Source organism: Accipiter gentilis, chromosome 12 (assembly GCF_929443795.1).
Source record: "Accipiter gentilis chromosome 12, bAccGen1.1, whole genome shotgun sequence".
Lineage (NCBI taxonomy): Eukaryota > Metazoa > Chordata > Aves > Accipitriformes > Accipitridae > Astur > Astur gentilis.
The window spans coordinates 11,963,493-11,988,566 of NC_064891.1; the positions used below are offsets into that span (position 1 = coordinate 11,963,493).

A 25,074-nucleotide genomic window follows, 5' to 3' on the forward strand; every position below is an offset into this window, starting at 1 on the left:
GGTGGTGTTGCGGCAGCCCCTTACCTTGCCACAGCTCCCCCAACCCTTTGCCTTCGGCAGGCCGCGGGGAGCCCCAGCCCTCCCCGTCCCATCCCGCCGGCTGAGGCGCTGAGGCGCAATAACGCCCTGGGCCCTCGAGCACGGACTATTGAGGGGGGAGCAACCCTCCCGCCCAGCTCACCGCGCATGCGCAGTCCTAGCCTCACGCCGGCTGTGGCGGCCGCGCCCACCTACCGGGCTTTCTCCGGCCAGAGCGGGAGGCGGCGGCACGGCACTGTCATTGGCTCGATCCCTCCAATCGCTTTCAAGCGCTTCTTCCCCCACCCCGCCCCACCGGCTGTCTTCCACAGCACCCCCTCCCCCTTCCTGGCGCCGGGCACGCTCGGGAAGATCTGGGCTGTCGTCAGGAAGACGCGCGCACTCCCTCGCCGCCGCCTCGTCTCCGCTCTCCGGTGGCCTAGTTGCGCAGGCGCGGCGCCGGGCGGGCAGAGGGCGGGAGGAGAGGGAAAGGGAGGAAGGAGGAGTGCGCGCGCGAGAGGCCGCCCCCGCCTCCCATCCCGGGCTGGCCGGCGCGCGAGTCTCGGGAGGAGGAGGAGGAGGAGGAAGGAGGGAGGAAAAGTTGTTGTGAGGGCGGGGCCGCGTCGGGAGTCGCCGCCGGGAGGGGGCGAGAGAGGAGCTGCCCGCGGGAGCTGCTGGGGACGGGAGGTGAGTCCGGGGGTGCCGGCGGGGGTCGGGCAGGGTCGTGTCCCCGGTGGGGCGGGAGGAGAGGAGGCGGCCCCAAGCCTCGGCGGGGGCCAGGCGGCCGTGGTCCCCAGCTAGGGAAGGGGGGAGCGGGGTCCGCCTCGTCTTCCCCGCGGGACGGGGCGAGGTGCGCCGGGCGGGACGAGATCTACCACCACCGGCGGCGTCGGGACCGCCGCGGGCCGTTCACCTGCTGCCGGCCTGTCAGGCGGCGGCCGGTGTGGCGGGGGGTGGGTGGGTGTCCCGTCTGGCGAGGGGCGGCCGCCGCGCGCTCGGCCGTTGGGGGGGTAACCGCCCTCTCCCCTTACGGCGTCGCGCCGAGCTGGTGGGTGAGCGGCCGGCCCCTGGCCGGGGCCCGCCGGGGTGTGCTGCCGGGGTTAAATCCCTCCTGAGGACGGCGTGGGTGTGAGGGTCACAACAAGCTCGGGGTGGGGGGACACGGACGGACGAGAGCTGCCAGCGCTGCCCCGGTGAGTTGTGTAAGCGGAGAGGGGTGGGCTGCCGGGCACGGGTTTCGTGCCGAGACGCTGCGAGCTCGCGTGTTGGTTCTGCGAGAGGCAGAATGTGAAGTTAATGTTTAACGTGGTAGTCACATGCCCATCAGCGAGTTTTTCTGGAGTGTTTTCAAAGAGTGTTTAGAACAGGAAATGCCAGTACAGGTAGTATGGAGCTGTTTGAAATTTAATCGGTTTACAGTATTCGGAGGCTGTGTTATTTGCTGTCTTCATGCAAGCAGAGTTTCAGAGGCACGTAGGTAGATGCATGCAAATGGGCTGCTTAGCATCTGATCTAAGTTTTAAGTTTATCCCTTACTTTAATTTTCAATGCAAATATTTTAAAAACAGCTTTTCAGAGGAAATACATCTTGTTCTCTTGACATGTGTTTTTCCCTTCCCAAAATAAGCATGAGTTTTACATATTTCTACTTAATGCTTTATTTTGCACAGGCATGACAAAATCCCCTCTTGCTTAACTTTGAAGCTACTAGGATTATTTTAAGAGCAAAAAATGGTGTGAATAGTTTTGCGCCTGATTGATGATGCAGTATCCCCTTTCCTTCTCAAGGCAATGAAAATTGCCTTGAATTACCTTATTATTAACTGTTCTGCTCTTGCAGAATGAAAGGGTGATTTTAGCTATCAAATTAGTGAGACCTTATGTTATAATCTGAATAGAAATTACCTTCATCAAATGGCATGTAATCATTTTTTCCCCTAACAAATTGTTGCAAAGTAAGATGTGTTTACTGGTTGGTTGGGGTTTTTTTTAATATCAAATTACTTGTGTAAAAGGTTATTATCCTGGACCAGTGGCATGTTGACAGTAAAAACACCTAAAATATGCACTTTCATATCAAAACTTGATAGTGCAGAATCTTTTTCAGTCGTGCAGTGTGCATGATGTACTACTGACAGAATTGTTTGGGTATGAGACCCCTAGGACTTCAGGGTCAGGGTATTAGCACTATCATGTGTTTCAGTTACATTGCTTTCCAAGATCTTGGTAGCAGCACTTTGTCATTTTTCCTTGGTTAATGCCTCTTGATAGAATAAAACTGTTTAGGAGGGACATAGTGATGGGAATGAAACCCATTCAAAGAGTTCCTCAAAAACCTGCTTGTGGTTTAAGCGGAAACAAGTTGGAGTTTGTTGGGGCCAGGTGAAATGGTGATGGGTTGAGGCTGTAACAGGGAGATGGACTGAATCAGAATTTCAGACGTGTGGACTGAGTGAAGTGTTTGTAGGTAGGTTTGTACAGATTTGTTTGTGAAGAAACACATGAAATGTAAAGATTCGGGACATTCTTTTTTCTGTCAAGCCTATAAAATGTGGGTGGGTTTAAAGGTGATGCTCATATTACTATTCTTTGCAACTCAGTTATGTAGTTTTTCCTGGTGACTTAAGGAATCAGAAGGCTTTTTGGGAAGGAACAGAACTCGGTATTTTGTACTTCTGTTAACGTTCAAACATCCACACGGAAAACTGAAAGGCAGGGTTACGGTTTGGATAAAAAGGCAAGTGTGAGAGTTATTGTTGTAATGATAATTCTTTTGAGGCTTAAGAAAGAGTACATGGTAAACTTTGAACAAAGCATTTTGTAGAGGAGGAGGAAGATGGAGAAACAAAAATCTTCTCTGTAGTTACTGTGTGATGACTCACTGTAAATGCTGGCCCATGTCATGGGTTCGGAATTTGTATTCTTTAAGGTCTTTACTCAGAGTTCCCATTGCAACTATTTCTAAAGTTGGTTTCTAGTTGTAACAGCCCAGAGATGCTGAGCTGTGAACCTGTTTTGGTTTTGATGTGAACAGGAAACTTTTTATTGGAACAGCTTAAAGAAAAAATTGTATACTCATAAAAAAGCCATCTGGGACAGCATCTACGCTTCTGGTTCTCCTATCTTGAAAGGATACAGAGAAGTATGACATGCAGGAGCAGTGGTTTGGCATATGAGGCACAGCTAATTGGATAAGGGCTGGAGAAGAGGCAATAGAAGTCTTTAAAATAGAAAAAGGCTGACTTTAAAATCATCAGAGATTGGTTGGAAGAATTTCTAGAAGAGATAACTGTCAAACATCCCTTTTGTCTCTTGAGGACTTCTTGAGTCAGTGACTGAAGGCAGAAGGAATGTGTCAGACCAGTACCACTGGCTGGTACACGTGTAGATGGCCCGCAAAATCAAGGCTAATGGTCACTGCTGGGAATATGATAGTTTTGGGGGATTTTTTTTTTTGGACTTACAGTGTTGTTCTTGTTTCATGTTATGTGTGTTGCAAGTAGGTGCTATTAATGAAGTATTTTGTTTCTCTGTCTGATGGTTCATGTAGTGAGAATTTGCATTCTTGTAAACATATTTCTTTGACAGCTTTTGAAATGAATAGTATAATTTTCAAAGACAGAGTGGTGACTACGAAAAGCATTAGATGTATCTTACACCAAATGAGATCTGTTGACATATACAGTTCAACACAACAACAAATGTGGAAGGGGACAGGATTTGTGCAGGGACCAAAAAAATTGAGCCAGCCTCACTGAAGTGGATGTAAGAGTTTATTAATTTCAAATTTCAGTCTTTTTCTACATTTTTAAAGCAACTTCACTGTTTTGTTTCAGGTTTGGGTTTTTTATTTATCAATTGTTGGGAAAAATCATTGCAACCTCCAGTATTGTCACAGTACAAATCAGTTTTTTGTTCTGTTGACTAAAATGGGCAATTTTAAATGACAAACTTTTGAGCTGTGGAAAACACTCAAATTCTCGCAATTGCAAGTTGTTGAATTTTTGATGGATTTTATTCTGTTGAGGAGGAGAAAGTAACCACAGTCCTAATAATGTTGGCTCACTGCAGAAAACTCTAGTGGTTTCCCGTCACAAGGTTATTCCCTTGCAATACATTTAATCACTCTTCCAGATTTTTGTTGTCTTGTATCTAAATTCCTAAGTTATAACTTGTTTCAGTTTAGAAATTGATTGACCAGAGTTGTCAGACCATTGGGTGGGTTGCCAGCCTTAGCATATGGGTGTGAACTGCCTGCAGAAGCAAAAAGCTGTGTTGCTTAAAAGTAACCTTAGCATTGGGAATGAGAAATATTTGCCATTAGTCATTTATGCAACACACTGAGTTGTTGCAAAATGAAGCTGAGAAGATGTAAATAGTGACTCTTCAGCCAAATTTCAGAGACGCATAGTCTACAACTTTTGAACCCATTGGCAGGTTTCCACCCAATTTGACAGAAGGGATAGAAGTCTTAAAGATGATTATGTACTTACAGAGTGCATGAAAACAGGCAGCTGGCTGGAAGAGAGAGACCTTGTAAGAAGATGTAGGAAGCAGAGTTGGCATATACCCCAACTAGGGAGAAAACTGTGTGGTAACTCAGCTGTGAGACATAGAACTATCTGGAGCCAGGCATTGATAGTTTCAGTATTCACAGGGCCAACTGTTTATCTCATCAGTTTTATCTAATTGGTTATCAAAGATGCCTAAACCCAAATGTGCTTGTAGAAAGTGATTTACTTAGGTAAAATAGTAACTGCACTGATTTCTAAGCTAATTTAGTGATGTTACTTCTTACATTGAAAAGACTGCGCCAGCTGCAGTTACTTATGTGCTGGGGTATACCGATGAAACGGGTGATAACACACATTTTTGCTGACTAGTGTATTTGTTGTTCTGGAAGATATAAAGGCAAGTGCCAGAAATTTGTGACAGGCAGGTGCTTGATGAGGTCGTTGATGACTGAAGAACAGTGACTGAAATTAGGCAAGGTAGATCGACTGAGGCTGATAAATAGTTGGTTTGAGAGTTCATAACCCTTGTATAGTGTATTTGGTTGAAAACAGTCATCCAAAATTGCCCTTCAGTCTGAAGGGTAAGAATATTTCTTTAACTCTCAGCTGCTAACAATCTTATGTAGTATGTCAAGAACACTATGTGAAATAACTGTTTTGCTGAAAGATTGCACCTTTTGAAAACTCTATATGATTTAATGACTTATGATCTATCCTCAGTCACCCACACCTTTGTCAAGCCAAGAACTTACAAAGAACTGGTAAACCCCAGTGGCTAATAAATGGTACAGTACTCTTAGCAACACTGGCTTACCACAGACATGTAAGAACAGTCTTCAATTCCTAATTATAGTCCTATACAGTATTGAATTTAAGTTAAGGGAGTCAGTGGTCTGAGTCCCAGTCATCTAAAAGCTTAACCAAATGTTACAGGAGGAGGAAGGAACCAAGGCTGATCAGCAGCATCACTTCTCTGGTTTATGGAACAATCTACAATGAGGGTAGGCTTGTCAGCAGAGGAATAATACTTCTGGGGGATGGTCCAAATCCAGAAAAACTTGCTGTGACTAAAGAGCATACATCCTTGCAGTGTCTTCCACAATAGATTTTGTTGATCTTGGCTTTTTTCCTCCTTTTTTTTTTTTTTTTTTTTTTTTAAACAAAACCAAACTTTGAGGTATTTGTACAATGTAAATTTGAAAACAAGATGCTACTACAGACTTCCTCTCCTTAGGGAGAGGCTGTCATGACAAATGGATGACAGAAGTTAATCCCATTGCTTATGGCACCATTGGAAGGCTTGTCTGCAGTGCCCCTCTCACTAGTGAGTAAGAAGCTATGCACCATAGTATTTCATACAGGTTATTAGTGGAGTAAGAAAGGGTAGTGAAACTTTCTACTCCAGGCTAGGGCTTATGAGTCATGTTGGCCAGAGAACTGTGTGTCAAGATAGTATTATTTCACAGCTACTGTCTGTTCTGGGGGTTGACTGTGACCATTTTGGGAGAGAAGGAGTAGTAGATAAAACAAAGGGACTGGAGTGCCCATTTGGTGTGAAGTTCTAGTTGAGTAGTAGAAGTACAGAGAGATCTTTTAAAAGGAATACCTTTGTGATATGCCCTTCTTGTTTATTCTTAAATACTTGACACATTTGAACTGCTATGGTGGGTGTGTTTAGTGTGATATATGCAGTTTAAAGAATGCATTTATAGAAAGAGTAATGTGACAAGGTTGCATGAAATAATTTTTAAGTAGTTGCTTCTGATCGATCTACTGTTGTATTTAAATTTTCAGGAAAAGGTGTACTAATGTTGCAGGTAGTTAATAGAGGCCATATGTATATAATATCACAGTGCTTTGGAAAATGAATATCTGGCCCACATGAAAACTGTGCAATGAATATATTCTGCAGTTCATTAGAATAAGATTGTATTCGCTTACCTGGTGTGATAGTTGAAATTGTTTGTATTCAGAACTTTGTGGATGTGAAATTAAACAGCAAGCATCTTAATGTAATGTGGCAGTAACATAGAGCTAATCCTGAACCATTTTTTATTAAATTCTTGCAGTGCATCATTATAACTCTCCTGAACCCCAGCCCAACAGCTAAATGCTTAGTGCATGTTTGTTCTAGGGCATCCCTGAAACGCAGGACAAAATGACTTTCTAGAAGTTCTTGGTCAATGAATGCTCTTTGTCTTAGATTGTTCTGGAAGACCTCTTGTTTCCAAAACAGCATGTGCATTTCTTAGCAGTTAAAATACAGACTACATAAATGCAGATGGTGTTCCTCCCCTCACCCTGCCAGTATCCATGCATGTCTGCTGTTCAGAAACGGGGAAATTGTGCTTGAAAGTGTGATAAGAAAGAAACATATGACTTGATAGAATCTCTTCTACCCTTGTGACTTAATGTAAGTCAGTCCAAAGGCTGAACTACAGACGTTAAATTTTTGTGGATGTTTTATAATTTTTGTCTGTTGGTCTTAGGGGTCAGTTTCACACATGTATTTGCAGTAGCTATCTTCGTTTTGCATTTGAAGAAAAAAAAGAACACAAATGTTTCCCAAATTTAGCATGACTTTAGGTCTATTGTTACACTTTTTTTCAGATGAGAAAATAACTTGATTATGAAGCAAGGATTCAACTTTTCTCTTTTTTTGGCTGGAAAGGAATTCTGGCATTCTTGTCTATCCCTGGATTTCTTTAAATAACAAACTGTAGTCCAACCTCACAGTTGAATATGTGACATCTGTTTCCAAATGAAATTTAGATACTAGAAACATGTCTCTCTCTTCCCCAGTAACTTCTGTATTTTATCATTGGCATACAGTCTACCTTACTTTCCATCTATTTCCTTCCCTAATTTTGGCTGCTATATGCTGAGTATGAGCAGTTTTGGAGATGAGAGGTGTAGTGTATTCAGTAGGGAATTTATTTTAGGGTGGGAGGCCCTGATAGCAAGCCTGGTGTTTCTGGGTCAGAACTGTATTGATCCTGTTGTTCCCATCTACTCAAAGGTAGGAACACAATGAGGGACATCTCAAGCATGCGTTGGCGTGCGAATATACTTACCACCTTTATGACTACCACAGGCCATCTGTACTGTTGCCAATCCAGTCTCTTTCCTGGTTTTTTTCCTCTTCAGTGTATCTAGTTTGATATTGCTGATTACCAAAAATTGTTCATCTTAACTTCAGTTTTGTCTTCTAGGACAGCAGTAGGAGGGTGGAGAAAACTGTATGTAATTCTCCATATGGGAAATTATATAAAGTAGACTTAAGAACTCTGTATTGCCAGGAAAACGTGGGCTCAAGAAGCTTCTCTGGTATGTCAAGGAGCAAGCTGGTTTTGTGACAGAAATGTATTGGGTCAGTTTTTCAGTACAGATATAGAAATATTAAATCAGAACTCAATAGAAGCTATTTGATGGTTGAAAGAGTTGAATGTAAGAGTCTTCTGGGTTTTTGAATTTATTTTTTAAAATCATAGTCATAACAGTTATTTTTAGGAATTAATAGTTATGGTTTCCTGTGATAGCAGAAGACTTTGGGCCAAATGACGCTTCCTATTACTAAGTGCTTTTGATGTGTCATACTGGCTTCTTGAATATATATGTATATGTATTTTTTGTATATGTGTGCATATATAGGTATCTGATTATAAACAGCTATACACCTTGGATTTTTTTCCTTGACTCCTCTTGATTCATCTTTACTGCAGTGATTCATTATTTTCTATTTATGTACTATACTGAAACTTTTTAATGAAAATGCTTGTTAAATATTTTCTTTCCTTTAATTGCTCTGTATAGATCATGTTATCACTTCTGCAGACCCAACATAAGAGAATCTTTAATCTTTTTCTGTGTTTTACCTTCACTTCTGTCCCTCTTTTCTTAAAGTTTGGCCCTTTGTAGAAGAATAGCTGTTATACTGTGGACCACTGACTTTTATGTAGAAAAAAAATTGAAGTTGGTACGCCTTTCAATTAAAGGTTCTAATAAGATCTTAAACTGATACGCATTTCCAGGTACTCACCCCCCTGCCCCCTTTCTGGATTTATTGAGGTGAACATAAAGAAAACAAGATTATCACATGATATTCTGTCAAGGTCAGTTTCCAGTTAGATTTCAGACTCCTTGCTCAGTGCTGTCACAAATCACACTTAAAATTTCCAGTATTATTAAATCAAATTACTTATGGGTGAGATACAGTAACATCAGTAAACAAACAAACAAACTCTGATTATGCATGGGGCAAAAGAGACTTTTGGTTAGGTTCCAGCTATTGATTTTTTTTTTTTCTTTTTTGATAATACAAGCAAGTACCAATGTTTCTTTTAAATGAAGGGGAATGGATTTAGGGGTGCAAGACTTCCAGCAGGTATTTTTGAAAGTCATGTGATTTGTTTCTGTGGTGTCCCAGCTGTACAATATTTGAGAGCTGTAGAACTGTTTGATGTGAATGGGGTGTTGGTTGTTCTGAGCTGGGGAAGGTTATCTTCCAATTTATAGAGCGTTCCAATTACAAAATCTATTTTTGTTTTTTAATGCTGCTCACCAATCTGAAAAGGCTTGCACAGTGGAAAAAATTGTAGTGAGAATGCTAGAAGTTTTGAAGTATACTGCTAAGTTTTAGTATCTCACATGCTTGTAATATCTAAGGTGAATATCTTGGTTGTAATGTGAGGCCCTAATTTCACTTTTTTTTTTCTTTCCCAAGTATGCAGCCTAAATCGCTTTGGTTTATTTAAGTTTATTCTGTTCTGTGCTGTTACTGCAAATGTTTACGTGGATGATGTAGTAATGCCAAACTGATTGAATAATCCATTGTTGTGAGATGATCATGGTATGGGCTTTACATGTGCTTGTGGTGATGTTCTGGATGATGAATCATTTAACCTTAAATATATACCTTCAACAACGAGAGAACCAAGTCATTGTTGGAATTTGAAAATTTTGGAATCAGTTATTGGGACAGCTACCAGAATGTCCTTGCTCTGCTATTAGCTATGTTTTTCTGGATGCTTTAAGAATGCAACTAGGTTAATGACGTATTTATGTAGTACAAAATTTTGAAAGCTGAGTGCTAGCTGAGAATCCATCTGTAACATCTTAGTAATCTTAAGACATAGAAATATGTATCAGTTCATGTGATTGACTGGGATATTGAAATCAAAACCACCTTGAGCTTTCAAGTGTTGAATAAAAATACTTACTTCATGGTAATCTTTTTGTCAGACTTGGAGATTCAAAGCTAGAATAACTCTTGTTATATGGGTTTTTTTATAAGCTGTTGCATATTGTTACCAGGATCTTTACAGTAATTTTTTTGTGGTCTTTAGAGGTGTATAATAAGTTTGAAGATAATTGATTATGACAGATAAAATAATTTAATTTTTCTGCCTTAAAACAACTTTTAGGTGGCAATTGTTTCTCCTCCTCTTCCCTGGTTATTGCATCTGCCTTTAGATTAAGAGGTTGTTTTGGCTATGATCTCTTTTCTGATTTAGAAGGTCCTTACCATTTTGGAAAATTCTATTTTTATATTTTCTGGTTTTTTCCTATTTCAGATTCACTGGAAAGAGAATGAAATAAACATGGAGTCTTCTAAACTGAAATATATTTCATGGGTCACAGTTAAAAGTGAAAAGAAGATGGAACGAAATGAGATAACAGGAGTATAACACCTGTCAAGAACTTTCCATATTTGTGATACGTATAAACTTGCATTATAATACAACTAATGATTTATAGTAATACTTTACTGATATCCCTGGAAGGAGAAATCAATTACTGTGCAACTTGCTTAATACGAACTTTTATTCTGATAACTTTTAACATGTTTTAACCTTAACTGGACACTTTTTTTTTTTTTAAGTCTGAGGGTTAAAAACTTTGTATAGTTGTATTTTAAAGGATAGACTGATCCTCATAGATGGCTGACAGCTGCTCATGGAAAATGGTCTTAAACCCATGAATGGTTACTGTTGCACAGAGTTGAATGGAATGCCGTGACTTTAGAGCAATTCTCTTAGGACCTTTTTCTTTGCCTTGCACCCATCATATCCTTAAATATTTAAGCGTAAATATTGCAATTATAAAGTCTAAAAAATAATGGCATGGGTGAAATTCTTAAGAAAACCTGGGGGTAACCTTGGAAAAGTTTATCAGCCTGGAAGTATACTGTCCCTGGCTCCTACAAAAGGCTTGTTAAATGAACCAGGACAAAACAGCTGCTTTCTTAATAGTGCTGTTCAGGTAAGAAAAAACTTGATTTATTAAACAGTGCTGGTTTTATAGCAGCTTAGATGGTCATAGTAGAGAAAGTGTTCTCTTGGCAATGCTGTTTTTACTATTTGTATTGCAGTATGTGTATTCTACAGAAAAATGCAGTGCGTTTTTCAATGGTGTTCAATTCAGTTCTCAGTTAAACTTCTTAATGATTCCAAGTAAGACAGAATAGCATGTCTTTTTGGAATGGACTTTCCGAAAAAAAAACACCCCACCAAAACAAAAAACTAAAACAAAAAAGAAAATGTGGCAATTGTAGGAAAAAAAGACGACTGCGTGGAAGTACTTTTACTTAGCATTGCATTTTACAGAATTGAGAGTATTAAATATTTGATTTTGCAAAAAATGAAAGCATGTTATTTTGTTTGCATGCATTAAGAATATCAGAAAAGCTTTCCTTTTGTATTTGGAAACTTACAACTCAAAATTTAAGCAGCAAGTTCTGAAGTTCTAAAACTAATGTTTCTGTCAAACGTAGCAGTTCTGTTACTTGGCAAAATTTACAAGACACTTTTTAATGTGGGGCAACCAGTACTGCTACTTGTATTGAATAGGACACTATTTTTATTAAAATACCATTTTTTCAGAACTAGCACACGAGTCTGTGGTACTGGGGCATATCAGAATATGCACATCTATTTGAAAGTTTTGATTCTAATCTTAGGAAAGATATGTGGAATTAGAGTAGGAGATACACTTGATATCAAAGAAATATGACTTCTGTTTCTTTTTACTGTTTATATGCATACCTATCACTGACTGCTTGCATGTTTACATACTGTTCTGTTTTTACACGAGCTGTAGTTGAAAAATGTTGTCTCTTTAGTTCTGTCAAGTATAGTTTAATAGTACAGTGACATTAGCATGATAAAAAGTTGAGCTTTCACGAGCATACTTATGACAGGGAATATGGGGATCTACTTAATTCTGTGGCAGAGCAGTGCTAGCCTTTCTACATTGTCTGCAGGTCAAAATACCAGGCCCAGTTTAGTTTATACTATAGTCTTTTTAAATCTAGAAATTAACAACAACAACAAATTTCTAGGCTGTGCAAATAGAGCGGAAGAATATGTATTTTTTTGTAATGCTTTAGATATTGGACCTGATCATTTTCAAATTGTACAGAATTATTTTCTAAACTGGCAGAGGGCTTAATAGATATGTAGACTTCCTAAAAAACTGTAAGTCTTAAAAATGGTATGGATTTAAACATAGGAGATATGAGAGACACATGTATGTGTGTGTGTATGGTATCTAGAGATGTTTGAAATAAAAATGTACAATAGATTTAGTAGAATAAGTTTGCTGGTTTACATTCAATGGGAACAGCATGACCTATATTCTCCTGCAGTTTTGCTATTTTCCCTTAGGGTGCCCTAAAATTAAACCCTAAGTCATTTTTAGTTATAGTTTCAGACAATCCTACTACTTCACAACCTACTGCTGTTTATCATACAGTAGCTGATGATTGGTGACTGCCCACTTACAAGGATGAATGTGTTCCTTTCTTTTTTGCTCTTTTAATCTCTGTTCCACCTTCAGAACTGAGGTTTGGACATTTGTTTTTCAAATGCATCCTAATTCATTTTAGCTTTTATATTTATAGATAGGATTTTTTTTCTGGATTTGCAGCTGCTGTGTTACTGTGCCTCCTGACAACTTGTTTTGGGGTTTTTTATTTTTTTTAATGGGCAACTTTCTGAACTACTGCACTGATTGTGTACCTAAGACATTAGATGATGAAAGCAGTGTAGTGTAACCAAGCTGACATGACATTTATATAGAGTAGTAACACAAATAAAAGGTAGAAACATACCTGATTAAGCACCAGGATTATTTTGATCTGTGGAAAACCAAATGTATTTCAGCAATCATTTTAATAAGAGACCATAAGAATGTAGTATAGACGTTACCCAAAATGATGCTTGCATTTTACCTAGCAATTCAGTTTCTATGTTTCTATCTTTTTTATTTGAAAGAAAGCATGGAGAGGGGGAGGGGAAAAGAGAAAGGAGAAATGAAGTAAATGCCGTAGCTGCCTTCCTCTTACATAAAGCCGTAAGACTATTACAATCTCTCTACACAGTTTAGCTTGCTGCTTGTTTCCTTAAGAGCACTTCAGCTCTTTTTCTACACAAACTACATTGTTTGCCATTGTTTCAAAAAGTTTAAAAAGGAGATCTAAATTTTGAGTGGTGAATGCGAATGTTCTACTTCCACCTCCACAATTTACCAAAATAATGGAAAATGACCATAATTCTTCTAGCAGTATTGGTGCTCAAGTTGTACATGTTATGTGAAATTAAAAAAATTAAATTCTACTATATGTTGCTGTGTTAAAGGTAGAACCTTCAGAACTCATTGCTTGTTTTCTGTGAAACTTTATTCTTATAGGTATTATGGCAACTTGACATATTTCGACGAAGTTTAAGAGGTTTAACTGGACATGTGTGTCAGGGAGATGCGTGCATATTTTGTGCTTTAAAGGTAAATAATTTTTGGAAGAATCATCTTTCAAAATGAGGGAATAATAATTTACTGATTTTTTACTAAATTTATATCCCTATCATACATATGTCTGGGTGACTATAAGTCATTCTTGTGTAAAGAAACAATTTAGATGTAAGAACATTTGTAACAGATGTTTGTAACAAATATTTTCTTGTGTTTAAAGAAGAAATTCTACAGTACACAAATTTTGCAGTCTGCTTAAGCATAAAACTTTTGTCTGTTTGAGGACAGTATAACTTATTTGAAAATCTCTAGCTAGTCTCTCAGATTTTGTTTCTTCTATTTGCATGCATATGCTTTTGTTCTTTCCTGTAGAAGTAGAATACAGTTCTTACTATATTACTGTCTGATAAGATACTGTCTTAAGATTCTTTTTTACTCGGTAGTTGATGGTAACGGTGCAGAACCTTATTGTTCCGTTTGTAAGTAATGAAGGGCAGGTAGTGGTACTGGAAAACTAATGAAAGCTGGTAACTTTTTAGTGTTTGAAAGTAAGTCAGATCAGCATATCTTAACTAGTGCATAAAGTTTGCACTTCAAACAGTTTTGTAACTCATGTGAAGTCTGTAAATAAATGTTGAATTCTGTTAGGTTCTTATTGCTTTTACTGGACTGGTATTTGGCTGCCTGCAGTTACTAGGGAAGTAGCTGTAAGCATGATAACTGTTTAATCGGAATAAAAATCCCAGTGAAAAAATGTGTAGGGTTTGGTTTTGTGGGTTTTTTTAGTAGGATGCACTTTCTACTCTTACTGCAATTTGACAGCCAAGACACTTTTGGAATTCTAATACAGGACTGTAGAATGTATAGTCAAATACAGTAGCAGATACACAGAACTGGGAAGCCCTCATCTGGAGGGAGCTGAAAGGAACAACACTATTTGAAAATGTAGTTCATTGAGGAAGTATTTTTTGACAGTGCTAAATTGGAGGCACGGATAAGCCAAGTATTTTAGGCAAGAACTGTTTGCAGTGACATTTATTTAATCTTTTAGGAGGTGTATAATCTATGTACTGTGTAGTTTTTCCAGCTATTTTTAGTGTTTATCATGATTGCAGTATGGTACAGCTGGTTTCAAATGTGTCTCTGTCTTCTTCCAAACATATTTTTTTTCTAAATGGTGCCATTTTATTTCTTTGGTTAAAATGGTTAATTTTAAAAAGCCAACAGATTGAAGTTGGTTGAGACTACACATATTCAGACTAACTTCCTGAGGCTTTTATTCCAACCTTTTTACAAGCTCCTGACTCCACAGAACTTGTTGGGGCTTTTTGTTTTGCCAGTGTTTTGAGGCACATCATGTTTTTCTGTGTGCTGGACACTTGATCTTGTTAGTACATAAAGTCCAGACTGTAACTCAGGCATACCTGTGTTTTCAGGTAAAATCTTGTGTCTGTCTTGGGATGATAGCTTTAGTTTCCTGGAGTTTCGTGTGTATAGGGATTCATGTTCATATCAGGTGTCATAACACAGAGTAAACTTTATGGCCTTTTCCTTTGACCTATATTACATGAGAAGTTTGGTCATATACAGTCTTGTTCAATGCTGCACTGGAACTGCCTTTAAGAAATGAAGAGGGGTTGAAGGGTGACAATTGCTGGAATGTATGTGTTACACTACATACTCTTAATAACTAATCATATTGCTGAAATCATAGTAAAAATAATGTAGCAGCTTCAGTGTGCTCAGAAACATGAAGCAGGTAGGGCTCATGGTGTTGCAATTGAACCTGTAACTAATTGTTCCATTCTAGCGGTGCACTTGGGAAGACCATGTGCTTCTTTTTTTCAAGCTAAACATAGCACTTGCTGTACCTTAATACCCTCTCTTTTCCTGTAGTTTTTGGGGCTCCAGTACGAAGTAAGGTAGGTTTTGCATCACTTTAAGTCACTTTCCAAAGCTTCACTAGCTTCAGCTGCTTCATACGGCTGCTGTAATTTAGGTCTTGAAATTTTCGTTGTTCTTTCACGTATCTGTTCTTGAGGGATTGATTACCCCCATGATGCATCTTGTGCGATTTATCTGAATGGCTTACCGTACCTGAGTATTTTGCACTGCCTGGACTATCATGTCTTCCTGTTTTGATGTTCCCAAGAATACTGATAAGAAGTGGTATTGCTGCCTGTTCTAAAATTGGTTAGAATGGGATTAGTTACTGTTTTAATAGTATAGTTGTGACCTTTCTAACTCCATGGCCAGTAGCCTAGGTACTGAACTCAAAACATTGTGGTGGTTAACTCATTTGGAAGTATCTGTCCTCAGTCATTATGTACGTTACTAGTTTTGCTTTCTTGGCTTTTTAGAGATGCTACATGAGTGATTCTGTTTGTTCCTGTCCTGGGTTCAGCTGGGATAGAGTTAATTTTTACAGGAACCTGGGAGGTGGGGGCATAGCCGAGGCAGCTGACTTGAACTAGCCAAGGAGCTATTCCATACCATGGGACATCATGCTCAGTATATAAATGAGGAGCGGGCCGGGGGTGTGGTCTCTGTTTTGGGTGGGGGAAGTGGCAGAGCGTCGGGTCCCGGGTGGTGAGCAGTTGCACTGTGCATCACTCTTTTTGTATACTTTTTCATTAGTGCCGTTGTTGTTGTTGTAATCTCTTTGTGTTTGTCCCAGTAAACTGCCTTTATCTTAACCCTCGAGGTTCCAGTTTCTTTTTCTTTTCTCTCCTCTGTCTCCTCCCCATCCCACTGGAGGGGGGCGGAGGAGTGAGCAAGCGGCTGCGTGGTCCTTTGTTACTGGCCGGGTTGAAACCACGACAGTCCTTTTTGGCGGCCAACGTGGGGCAGAAGGGTTGAGATAACGACAGATCTGGCCAGAGCGTGTGGAAACAAATTTGCCAAACGCATTTCTTAGATAAATAGATATTAGTCACAATGTTGTTTCATTTGTTTACATGGTGGCATTTTGTAAGCTCTTATATGCTCTATGTATTGCCTGTAGTTGCGTATCTCATCTCTGGGAGAGTGATTGGGGTTATCATTTTGCTGTACTGGGCAATGTCGACTTATGAAATGATTACATCACTGGTCATGAGGTTAAGCTGGTATCTGTATGAGGCAGTGATAACATTTCCATACTTTGGGCGCCTTCTGTCGGATTTTATTGGTAATTACACCCAATCCATGGGGAAATTAGGGGGGGATACCTCCCCCCGTCCGTTCACCTCCCTTTTCTCCTTCCGACTAATTACAACAGCTTTTGAGAATTTTGAATATCCTTGGGATGCGCAAGCCAGTGTGCTGTTAGTGCTATGCCTCCTGAATATGTTTCAGGTCTTCTTTAGGGCTACAAAAAGGCTCTTTAAGAGTACCACTCAGAGATCTTCCCCAAAGCTGGATACTCATGGGTGGCATGGCATGTGGGAGGATATGGGCAAGTATCCAGAGAACTTCTCACCGCCAGTGACTTGGAAGTTCACTCCCGAACAACTACAGAACCCTCATGAAGTGATAGAATACTTGAAAGAAAAATGCTGTGGCTATTCCAAAGACGTACAACTCGCCTCACTGTGCTGGGCCCTGGCCAGTATCTACCAAACACTGCTTGATACTAGGCAGCACCCTCAGGGAGAAAAGATGGAAAACAGAACAACAAGCACCGTGGCTGCCCCTACCCTGACAACAGGTACCATGACTACCCCTACCCCGGTGACAGATACTGCAGCTAAACCAGAGAACCAACCTGTGCCAGTATCAGTCGCCCCGTACAGAAAAAGAAACACACAAAGAAATCCGTTCGCTTAGCGAGAGATGAAGATGAACCAGGGTCATCGCAAGAACAGGAGGTAGAGGCGGAACCTGAAATAATTACCCGATCTCTATCCATGAGTGAGTTGCGTGACATGCGAAAAGATTTTAGCCGCCACCCAGGTGAGCACATTGTTACCTGGCTGCTCCGATGCTGGGATAGCGGGGCTAGTAGTGTGGAATTAGAGGGTAAGGAAGCCAAGCAGTTGGGATCGCTGTCTAGGGAAGGGGGCATCGACAAGGCGATTGGGAGAAAAACACAAGTCCTCAGCCTCTGGAGGCGACTTCTGTTAGGTGTAAAGGAAAGATACACCTTCAGGGATGAAGTTACATGTCACCAAGGCAAGTGGACCACCATGGAGAGAGGTATCCAGTACCTGAGAGAATTAGCCATGCTGGAGGTGATTTATAATGATCCAGAAAATGCGCAGTCACCCACAGATCCAGATGAAGTCCAATGCACACAACCCATGTGGCGGGTTTCTATGAAGTGCACCACCAGCCTATGCCAACTCATTGGCAGTAATGTCCTGGAGAGAAGGCTATGGACAAACGGTGGATGAATTGGCTGTCCAACTCCGGCAATACGAAGGGAGTCTCTCTTCCTCCCTATGGGCCTGTGTCTCAGCTGTAGAGGAGTTGTCCCGAGAGTTCCAGCAATTCAAAGTGGATCTGTCCTCCTCCTCACCTGTACAGGCCCGCATCGCAGTTATTGGGAGTAAGCGTTCCTCTGCCCAAGAGAGAGGAGAGAGAAAGTACACTCGACGGGCTAACCTGTGGTTTTACCTGCGTGACCATGAAGAGGACATGAGGAAGTGGGATGGAAAACCCACTTCAGTCTTGGATGCACGGGTACAGGAGTTGCGAGAAAAAGCAACCAGAAAAGAGAATTCTTGGAAAACTGCTGCTCCAGTTTCCCCTGAGCAGTCCCCCAGACGCAGTAGATGGGCTGATCTCATTTCTGATCCCCTTGAAGGGACTTCTGATTTACATGTGCAGAAAGTGAGTAACGGATATTCTAACCAGGATTAGAGGGGCCCTGCCTCCAGCCAGGTGGAGGAGAGGGACAACCGAGTCTACTGGACAGTGTGGATTCGATGGCCTGGCACATCAGACCCACAGGAATATAAGGCTCTAGTGGACACTGGTGCACAATGTACCCTAATGCCATCAAGTTATAAAGGGGCAGAACCCATCTGTATCTCTGGTGTGACAGGGGGATCCCAAGAGCTAACCGTATTGGAAGCTGAAATGAGTCTAACCAGGAATGAGTGGCATAAACACCCCATTGCGACTGGCCCAGAGGCCCCGTGCATCCTTGGTATAGATTATCTCAGGAGGGGGTATTTCAAGGACCCGAAAGGGTACCGTTGGGCCTTTGGTGTAGCTGCATTGGAGATGGAGGAGATTGAACAGCTGTCTACCCTGCCGGGTCTCTCCCAAGACCCTTCGGTTGTGGGGTTGCTGAAGGTTGAAGAACAACAGGTGCCAATTGCTACCACGACGGTGCACCGGCGACAATATCGCACCAACCGAGACTCCCTGATCCCCATCCATAAGCTGATTTGCCAACTGGAGAGCCAAGGAGTGATCAACAAGACTCACTCACCCTTTAATAGTCCCATATGGCCCGTGCAGAAATCCAATGGGGAATGGCGACTAACAGTAGATTATCGTGGGCTGAATGAAGTCACGCCACCGCTGAGCGCTGCTGTGCCAGATATGTTAGAGCTTCAATATGAACTGGAATCAAAGGCAGCTAAGTGGTATGCCACAATTGACATTGCTAATGCATTTTTCTCCATTCCTTTGGCAGCGCAGTGCAGGCCTCAGTTTGCTTTCACTTGGAGGAGCATCCAGTACACCTGGAATCGACTGCCCCAGGGGTGGAAACACAGCCCCACCATTTGTCATGGACTGATCCAGGCTGCACTAGAAAAAGGTGAAGCTCCAGAGCACCTACAATATATTGATGACATCATCGTATGGGGCAACATGGCAGAAGAAGTTTTTGAGAAAGGGAAGAAAATAATCCAAATCCTTTTGAAGGCTGGTTTTGCCATAAAAGAAAGTAAGGTCAAGGGACCTGCGCAGGAGATCCAGTTCTTAGGAGTAAAATGGCAAGATGGGCGTCGTCAGATCCCTGTGGACGTCATCAACAAAATAGCAGCTATGTCCTCACCGACTAATAAAAAGGAAACACAGGCTTTCTTAGGTGTTGTGGGTTTTTGGAGAATGCATATTCCAAATTACAGTCAAATTGTAAGCCCTCTCTACCAAGTTACTCGGAAGAAGAACGATTTTAAATGGGGGCCTGAGCAATGACAAGCCTTTGAACAGATTAAGCAGGAGATTGTTCACGCAGTAGCTCTTGGGCCGGTCCGGACAGGACAAGATATTAAAAATATGCTCTACACTGCAGCTGGGGAGAATGGCCCTACCTGGAGCCTTTGGCAGAAAGCACCTGGGGAGACCCATGGCCGACCTCTGGGGTTTTGGAGTCGGGGATATCGTGGATCCGAGGCTCGCTATACTCCAACTGAAAAAGAGATCTTGGCAGCATATGAAGGAGTTCGAGCCGCCTCAGAAGTGGTTGGTACTGAAACACAGCTCTTCTTAGCACCTCGACTGCCAGTGCTGGGCTGGATGTTCAAAGGGAAAGTTTCCTCTACGCATCACGCGACTGACGCCACGTGGAGTAAGTGGATCGCACTGATCACACAGCGAGCTCGCATAGGAAACCCCAGTCGCCCAGGAATGTTAGAAGTGATCACGGACTGGGCAGAAGGCAAAGATTTTGGAATGTCCCCAGAGAAAGAGGTGACATGGGCCGAAGAAGCCCCGCTGTATAATAAACTGCCAGAAAATGAGAGGCAATATGCCCTGTTCACTGATGGGTCCTGTCGCATTGTGGGAAAACATCGGAGGTGGAAGGCTGCTGTATGGAGTCCTACACGACTAGTCGCAGAAACTGCTGAAGGAGAAGGTGAATCGAGTCAGTTTGCAGAGGTGAAAGCCATCCAGCTAGCGTTAGACATTGCTGAAAGAGAAAAGTGGCCAGTGCTCTATCTCTATACTGACTCATGGATGGTGGCAAATGCCCTATGGGGGTGGCTACAGCAATGGAAGAAGGGCCATTGGCAGCGCAGAGGTAAACCCATCTGGGCTGCCGCACTGTGGCAAGTTATCGCTGTTCGGATAGAGAAGCTAGTGGTAAAAGTACGTCACGTAGATGCTCATGTACCCAAGAGTCGAGCCACTGAAGAACATCAAAACAACCAGCAGGCGGATCAGGCCGCCAAGATTGAAGTGTCTCAGGTGGACCTGGACTGGCAACGTAGGGGTGAGCTATTTATGGCTCAGTGGGCCCACGATACCTCAGGCCATCAGGGAAGAGATGCAACATATAGATGGGCTCGAGATCGAGGGGTGGACTTGACCATGGACACTATCGCACAGGCCATCCATGAATGTGAAACATGTGCTGCAATTAAGCAAGCCAAGCGGCAAAAACCCCTGTCGCATGGAGGGCGATGGCTGCAATATAAACAGTGGGAGGCATGGCAGATTGACTATATCACACTCCCACGAGCACGCCAAGGCAAGTGCCATGTGCTTACAATGGTGGAAGCAACCACTGGATGGCTGGAAACATATCCTGTGTCCCATGCCACTGCCCAGAACACTATCCTGGGCCTTGAAGAGAAAATTTTATGGCCACATGGCACCCCAGAAAGAATCGAGTCGGACAACGGGACTCACTTCCGAAACAACCTTGTAGACACCTGGGCCAAAGAACATGACATTGAGTGGGTGTATCACATCCCTTATCGCGCACCAGCCTCCGGAAAAATTGAACGATACAATGGACTGCTGAAAACTACATTGAGAGCGATGGGGGGTGGAACTTTCAAGCATTGGGATACACATTTAACAAAAGCCACCTGGTTAGTTAATACTAGAGGATCTGCCAATCGGGCTGGCCCCGCCCAACCAAGAGTTCCACATACTGTAGAAGGGGAGAAAGTCCCTGTAGTGTGCATGAGGAGTATGTTAGGAAAGACAGCCTGGGTTAGTCCTCCCTCAAGCAGAGGCAAACCCATTCAAGGGGTTGTTTTTGCTCAAGGACCTGGGTACACCTGGCGGGTGATGCAGAAGGATGGGGAGGTTCGATGTGTACCTCAGGGAGATTTGATTTTGGGAGAGAATAGCCAGTGAATTGGGCTGTATGATATTTAACTGCTAAATAACCTGCCAATGCATGTCATTGTATCTATAGTGTCTATATGCCGTATCAAGAGTATTATTGTGAGAATTATCCAAATGACTACAGGATGGACTTTTGAAACTGAGCCAAGTACAACAGCGATAGAACTTGAACTGTCACCCAGCAATTTCCTCAAGATCAACATCTTCGACCTGCAGACCAAGGGCATGAGTTGCACCAAATGTACTAGCCACAAGTTCCAGAGGCAGCGTACAACAACCCAACATCTCACACCATCTCTCTCTTATCCTGAAGAACTGTTACAACAGATAGAGCCCCAAAATCGATGGACACATTAGAGGGATAGCCTATAGGCTAAAGGAACACCGTGTGTGTGTGTGCGAGGTCGGGGGGTGGAGTCCATATACTTATATATAAGACAAGGAAAGTTGTAGTGGTTGATTAGGGAAAAAATGTAAGATCTGGGCATGATGTAGATGGTATAGAATAAGGGGTGGATAATGTCCTGGGTTCAGCTGGGATAGAGTTAATTTTTACAGGAACCTGGGAGGTGGGGGCATAGCTGGGGCAGCTGACCTGGACTAGCCAAGGAGCTATTCCATACCATGGGACATCATGCTCAGTATGTAAATGGGGAGCGGGCCGGGGGGTGGTCTCTGTTTTCGGTGGGGGAAGTGGCGGAGCGTCGGGTCCCGGGTGGTGAGCAGTTGCACTGTGCATCACTCTTTTTGTATACTTTTTTCCATTAGTGCCGTTGTTGTTGTTGTAATCTCTTTGTGTTTGTCCCAGTAAACTGCCTTTATCTCAACCCTCGAGGTTCCAGTTTCTTTTTCTTTCCTCTCCTCCCCATCCCACTGGAGGGGGGCGGAGGAGTGAGCGAGCGGCTGCGTGGTCCTTTGTTACCGGCTGGGCTGAAACCACGACAGTTCCATGTTCAGAATCTGGAGCGTTTTGATTTTTCATGCAGTGTATATGCTGGAGGAGGATGCATTTCAGTAACTTGTTTGTGACTTGGGTTCTTTTTTGGAGGCAGGGGTTTTTTTGGTGGTCTTGGGCTATTTTAACCCCTCTTACTTGTTTACCAATAAAGAAGGCTCTTTTATCTATATCAGCCTCTCCTATAAACTAAAAGCATAGCCAGAAAATTCTGTTTTGCTTTAGTTCAATCCATTAACTTTTGATGGTGTTCTGAGAGTTAAATAAGCTCTTTTCTCTTCTGGATAACACTGGGTGGGACTTAGACTATGCAGGCCACTAAAATGAACATACATATCTGCATAACTGCTTGTCTGTACTTTTTTTTTTAAGCTGGGTATGGAAGGCTCTGTTGCATGCCAAAAATGACCTCGCAGCCAAAATGAGAAGTGATAAATGTTTTCAAAGCAGAGCTAACTTGTATTACCAGATCTGTTAAAAACTTAATTTTGAATGTTTATACTGGGATATTGACAGTAATATTTATCAGTAGTCCATGCTTTTTGTTATGAAATGGAAATTAAATATTTGACAGACACTGACCCTGGAATGCATCATGGTTAAAACCCTGCTTTCTGTTAGCACTGAAACTTTGCTTATCTGTTGTATCTTTGCCTACTGTCCAGATTTTTTTAACTGTAGGAGGCCTGTGTGAAGAATGCATATCCTTATTTATATTTTACATGGCTTTTCCTGATTTGATTTGACTTTATTATCTTCATTTTTCTCTAAAGTTTGACTTAGAATTCTTGACAGTGGAATATACCCTTTAATATCTGCAAATGTTTTCTCATTCCATTAATAGATTTTAATTTTCAGGTCTTTCAAAATCAACCTCCCTTACTTGCTAAATGATGAGGTCACTTGCATATGTATCTCTGCCAAAAAGAAAAGTAGTAGCCAACTATCTCTTCTGGAAAATGAAGAAAAAATCAAGTGCAATTTATTCTCATGTTCTGCAACTGCAGATACTGACCTGTTTTCCTGTATTGTGTGTACTGGTTTAGCAGAGAGTTGATTTAATGGCAAGGATTATCAGCATTTTATCTAATTTATGGGAGGTTTTTTGCATATCCATAATTTTAATAGAGACACTCTCATGTCTGAAGTAGTAACATAAATGTTACATTATTTAATGAATGATGGGTGTTTAACCTGAGTGGTATTACATTATGCCTTAAGAAATACACACCATCTATAAAGATGAGATACATATGCATGAACCGCTATTCCAGTGGCCAAATTAAAAAAGCTGCATAATTACAGACTAGGGCTTTTGATGCTTCTGGGAGCTGAAGTCAATCACTTGCATTTTTATATACTTCTATGTTGTTTTTCTACTGGATCACAGTTCAGTTTGGTAGCTTAACTTCTTACAATGGAATGAGTACCAGAACACGGAACCTACATAACTATAAGACAAACCAGTAATTTCTGAAGTTGCATAGATTTATAAACATTCTGAATATTTGCCATTTAGGCATGGTGCATAAGAGCTGATGTTATTTGTGTAGAACCACAGTGTCTAGTCAAGTGGCTAATGAAGCTAAGTAATCATATTTCTTCCTAGGCCATATTTTCACAATTTCAACACAGTCGAGAAAAAGCACTCCCATCAGATAATATGAGACATGCCCTGGCAGAAAGTTTTAAGGATGAACAGCGTTTCCAGCTTGGATTCATGGATGATGCAGCAGAATGCTTTGTAAGTGTTCTTTGTGATAGTTGAGTAGAATTACATTAGTTTTGTGCATGCCAAGCTGGCCTGTTGTTTTGATAGCTCCAGGCTCACAGGTGGGATACAACTGACATAATACTACTGACCTTCTTTATGCCAGTTTAGGGGAATGGACACATGGAGTAAGTGTCTGGTAATGTGGCAGGGAGTAATCTTGCATTTGCTCTGGTCTTTTTCCCTAACTGTGTAGCTCAGGCAGGGGGCATATGTGAAACATTATTACTACAGGAGGTCAGTGAGCATGATGAACTCTAAATCACTCCTGAAAGTTTTTGGATGGAGAGAAGGGTTATTGTCTTGGGAGAAGAGACACCTATGGATTGGAATATGTAGTCTGTTCCTCCAAGTATTCTCTCATCAGCTATTGAAATAAGTTCCATTACAACTAGCCAGCTCATTACTGAAGACTTCTGCAGAAGAGATTTCCATTTTCTTATCCAAGAGTGAATGAATACATGAAGATCTTGACTCTTGCTGCAATTACTTTCTGCCTTTATGAAGAGTCTCATTGAAAAACGTGAGCCATTACTGTGGCCATAAAAGATGATTCAGATCGCATAGAACACTGGCAAAGAAGCCTTTCTAAGAAGTCCTGTATTAGACAATGAAAATTGTTCACCATAAAAAAAAATAAAAATATCAATGTTAACCTTTAGGCACAGATTTGAGGCACAGAAGATACGGTTGCTGCTTTGATTACTTTCAGCTTTGGACATCCTTTGGAAGTATGCACAAATGAATACCTACCTGCCGGATGCATTTTCACATACCTAGGAAAAGCCAGTGGAGAAGTACTGAAAATGGCTGTTTGAGATCTTGCAGTCATCTTGATGGATTGCAGTCATTAAAGAGAATCTCTCAGTGCTACTCCATATAATCAGAATGCATTTGGACCTGTGAAGTGATCAGCTGTCTGAATGATCTATCTGAATAGATTCATTTCTTCCCATTACCTCTGTTTTTGTCAAAAGAAGTAAAAATGGCCAGGCTGATTCAGGGGCCAAACTGATGACAATCATAGTACTTTTTTGTTTCTTTTCCTT

The 25,074-nt window shown here is 41.6% G+C and overlaps 1 protein-coding gene across 3 annotated transcripts in view; it reads left to right on the forward strand.

Annotated features, from left to right (window-relative positions):
- The first annotated feature begins 414 nt into the window (after window positions 1-414).
- Window positions 415-25,074, forward strand: part of USP53 (ubiquitin specific peptidase 53) — a 47,425-nt gene continuing 22,765 nt past the window's right edge. For 2 of the 3 annotated variants that reach the window (XM_049814947.1, XM_049814949.1), the window contains exons 1-4: window positions 415-705; window positions 10,106-10,793; window positions 13,221-13,313; window positions 23,864-23,998. In XM_049814947.1, the coding sequence (XP_049670904.1) occupies window positions 10,650-10,793; window positions 13,221-13,313; window positions 23,864-23,998 (372 nt within the window). In that variant the 5' untranslated portion in view covers window positions 415-705; window positions 10,106-10,649. Of the gene's footprint in view, window positions 706-8,563; window positions 8,645-10,105; window positions 10,794-13,220; window positions 13,314-23,863; window positions 23,999-25,074 lie in introns of all 3 variants that reach the window. The other variant, XM_049814948.1, reaches the window with a different exon arrangement.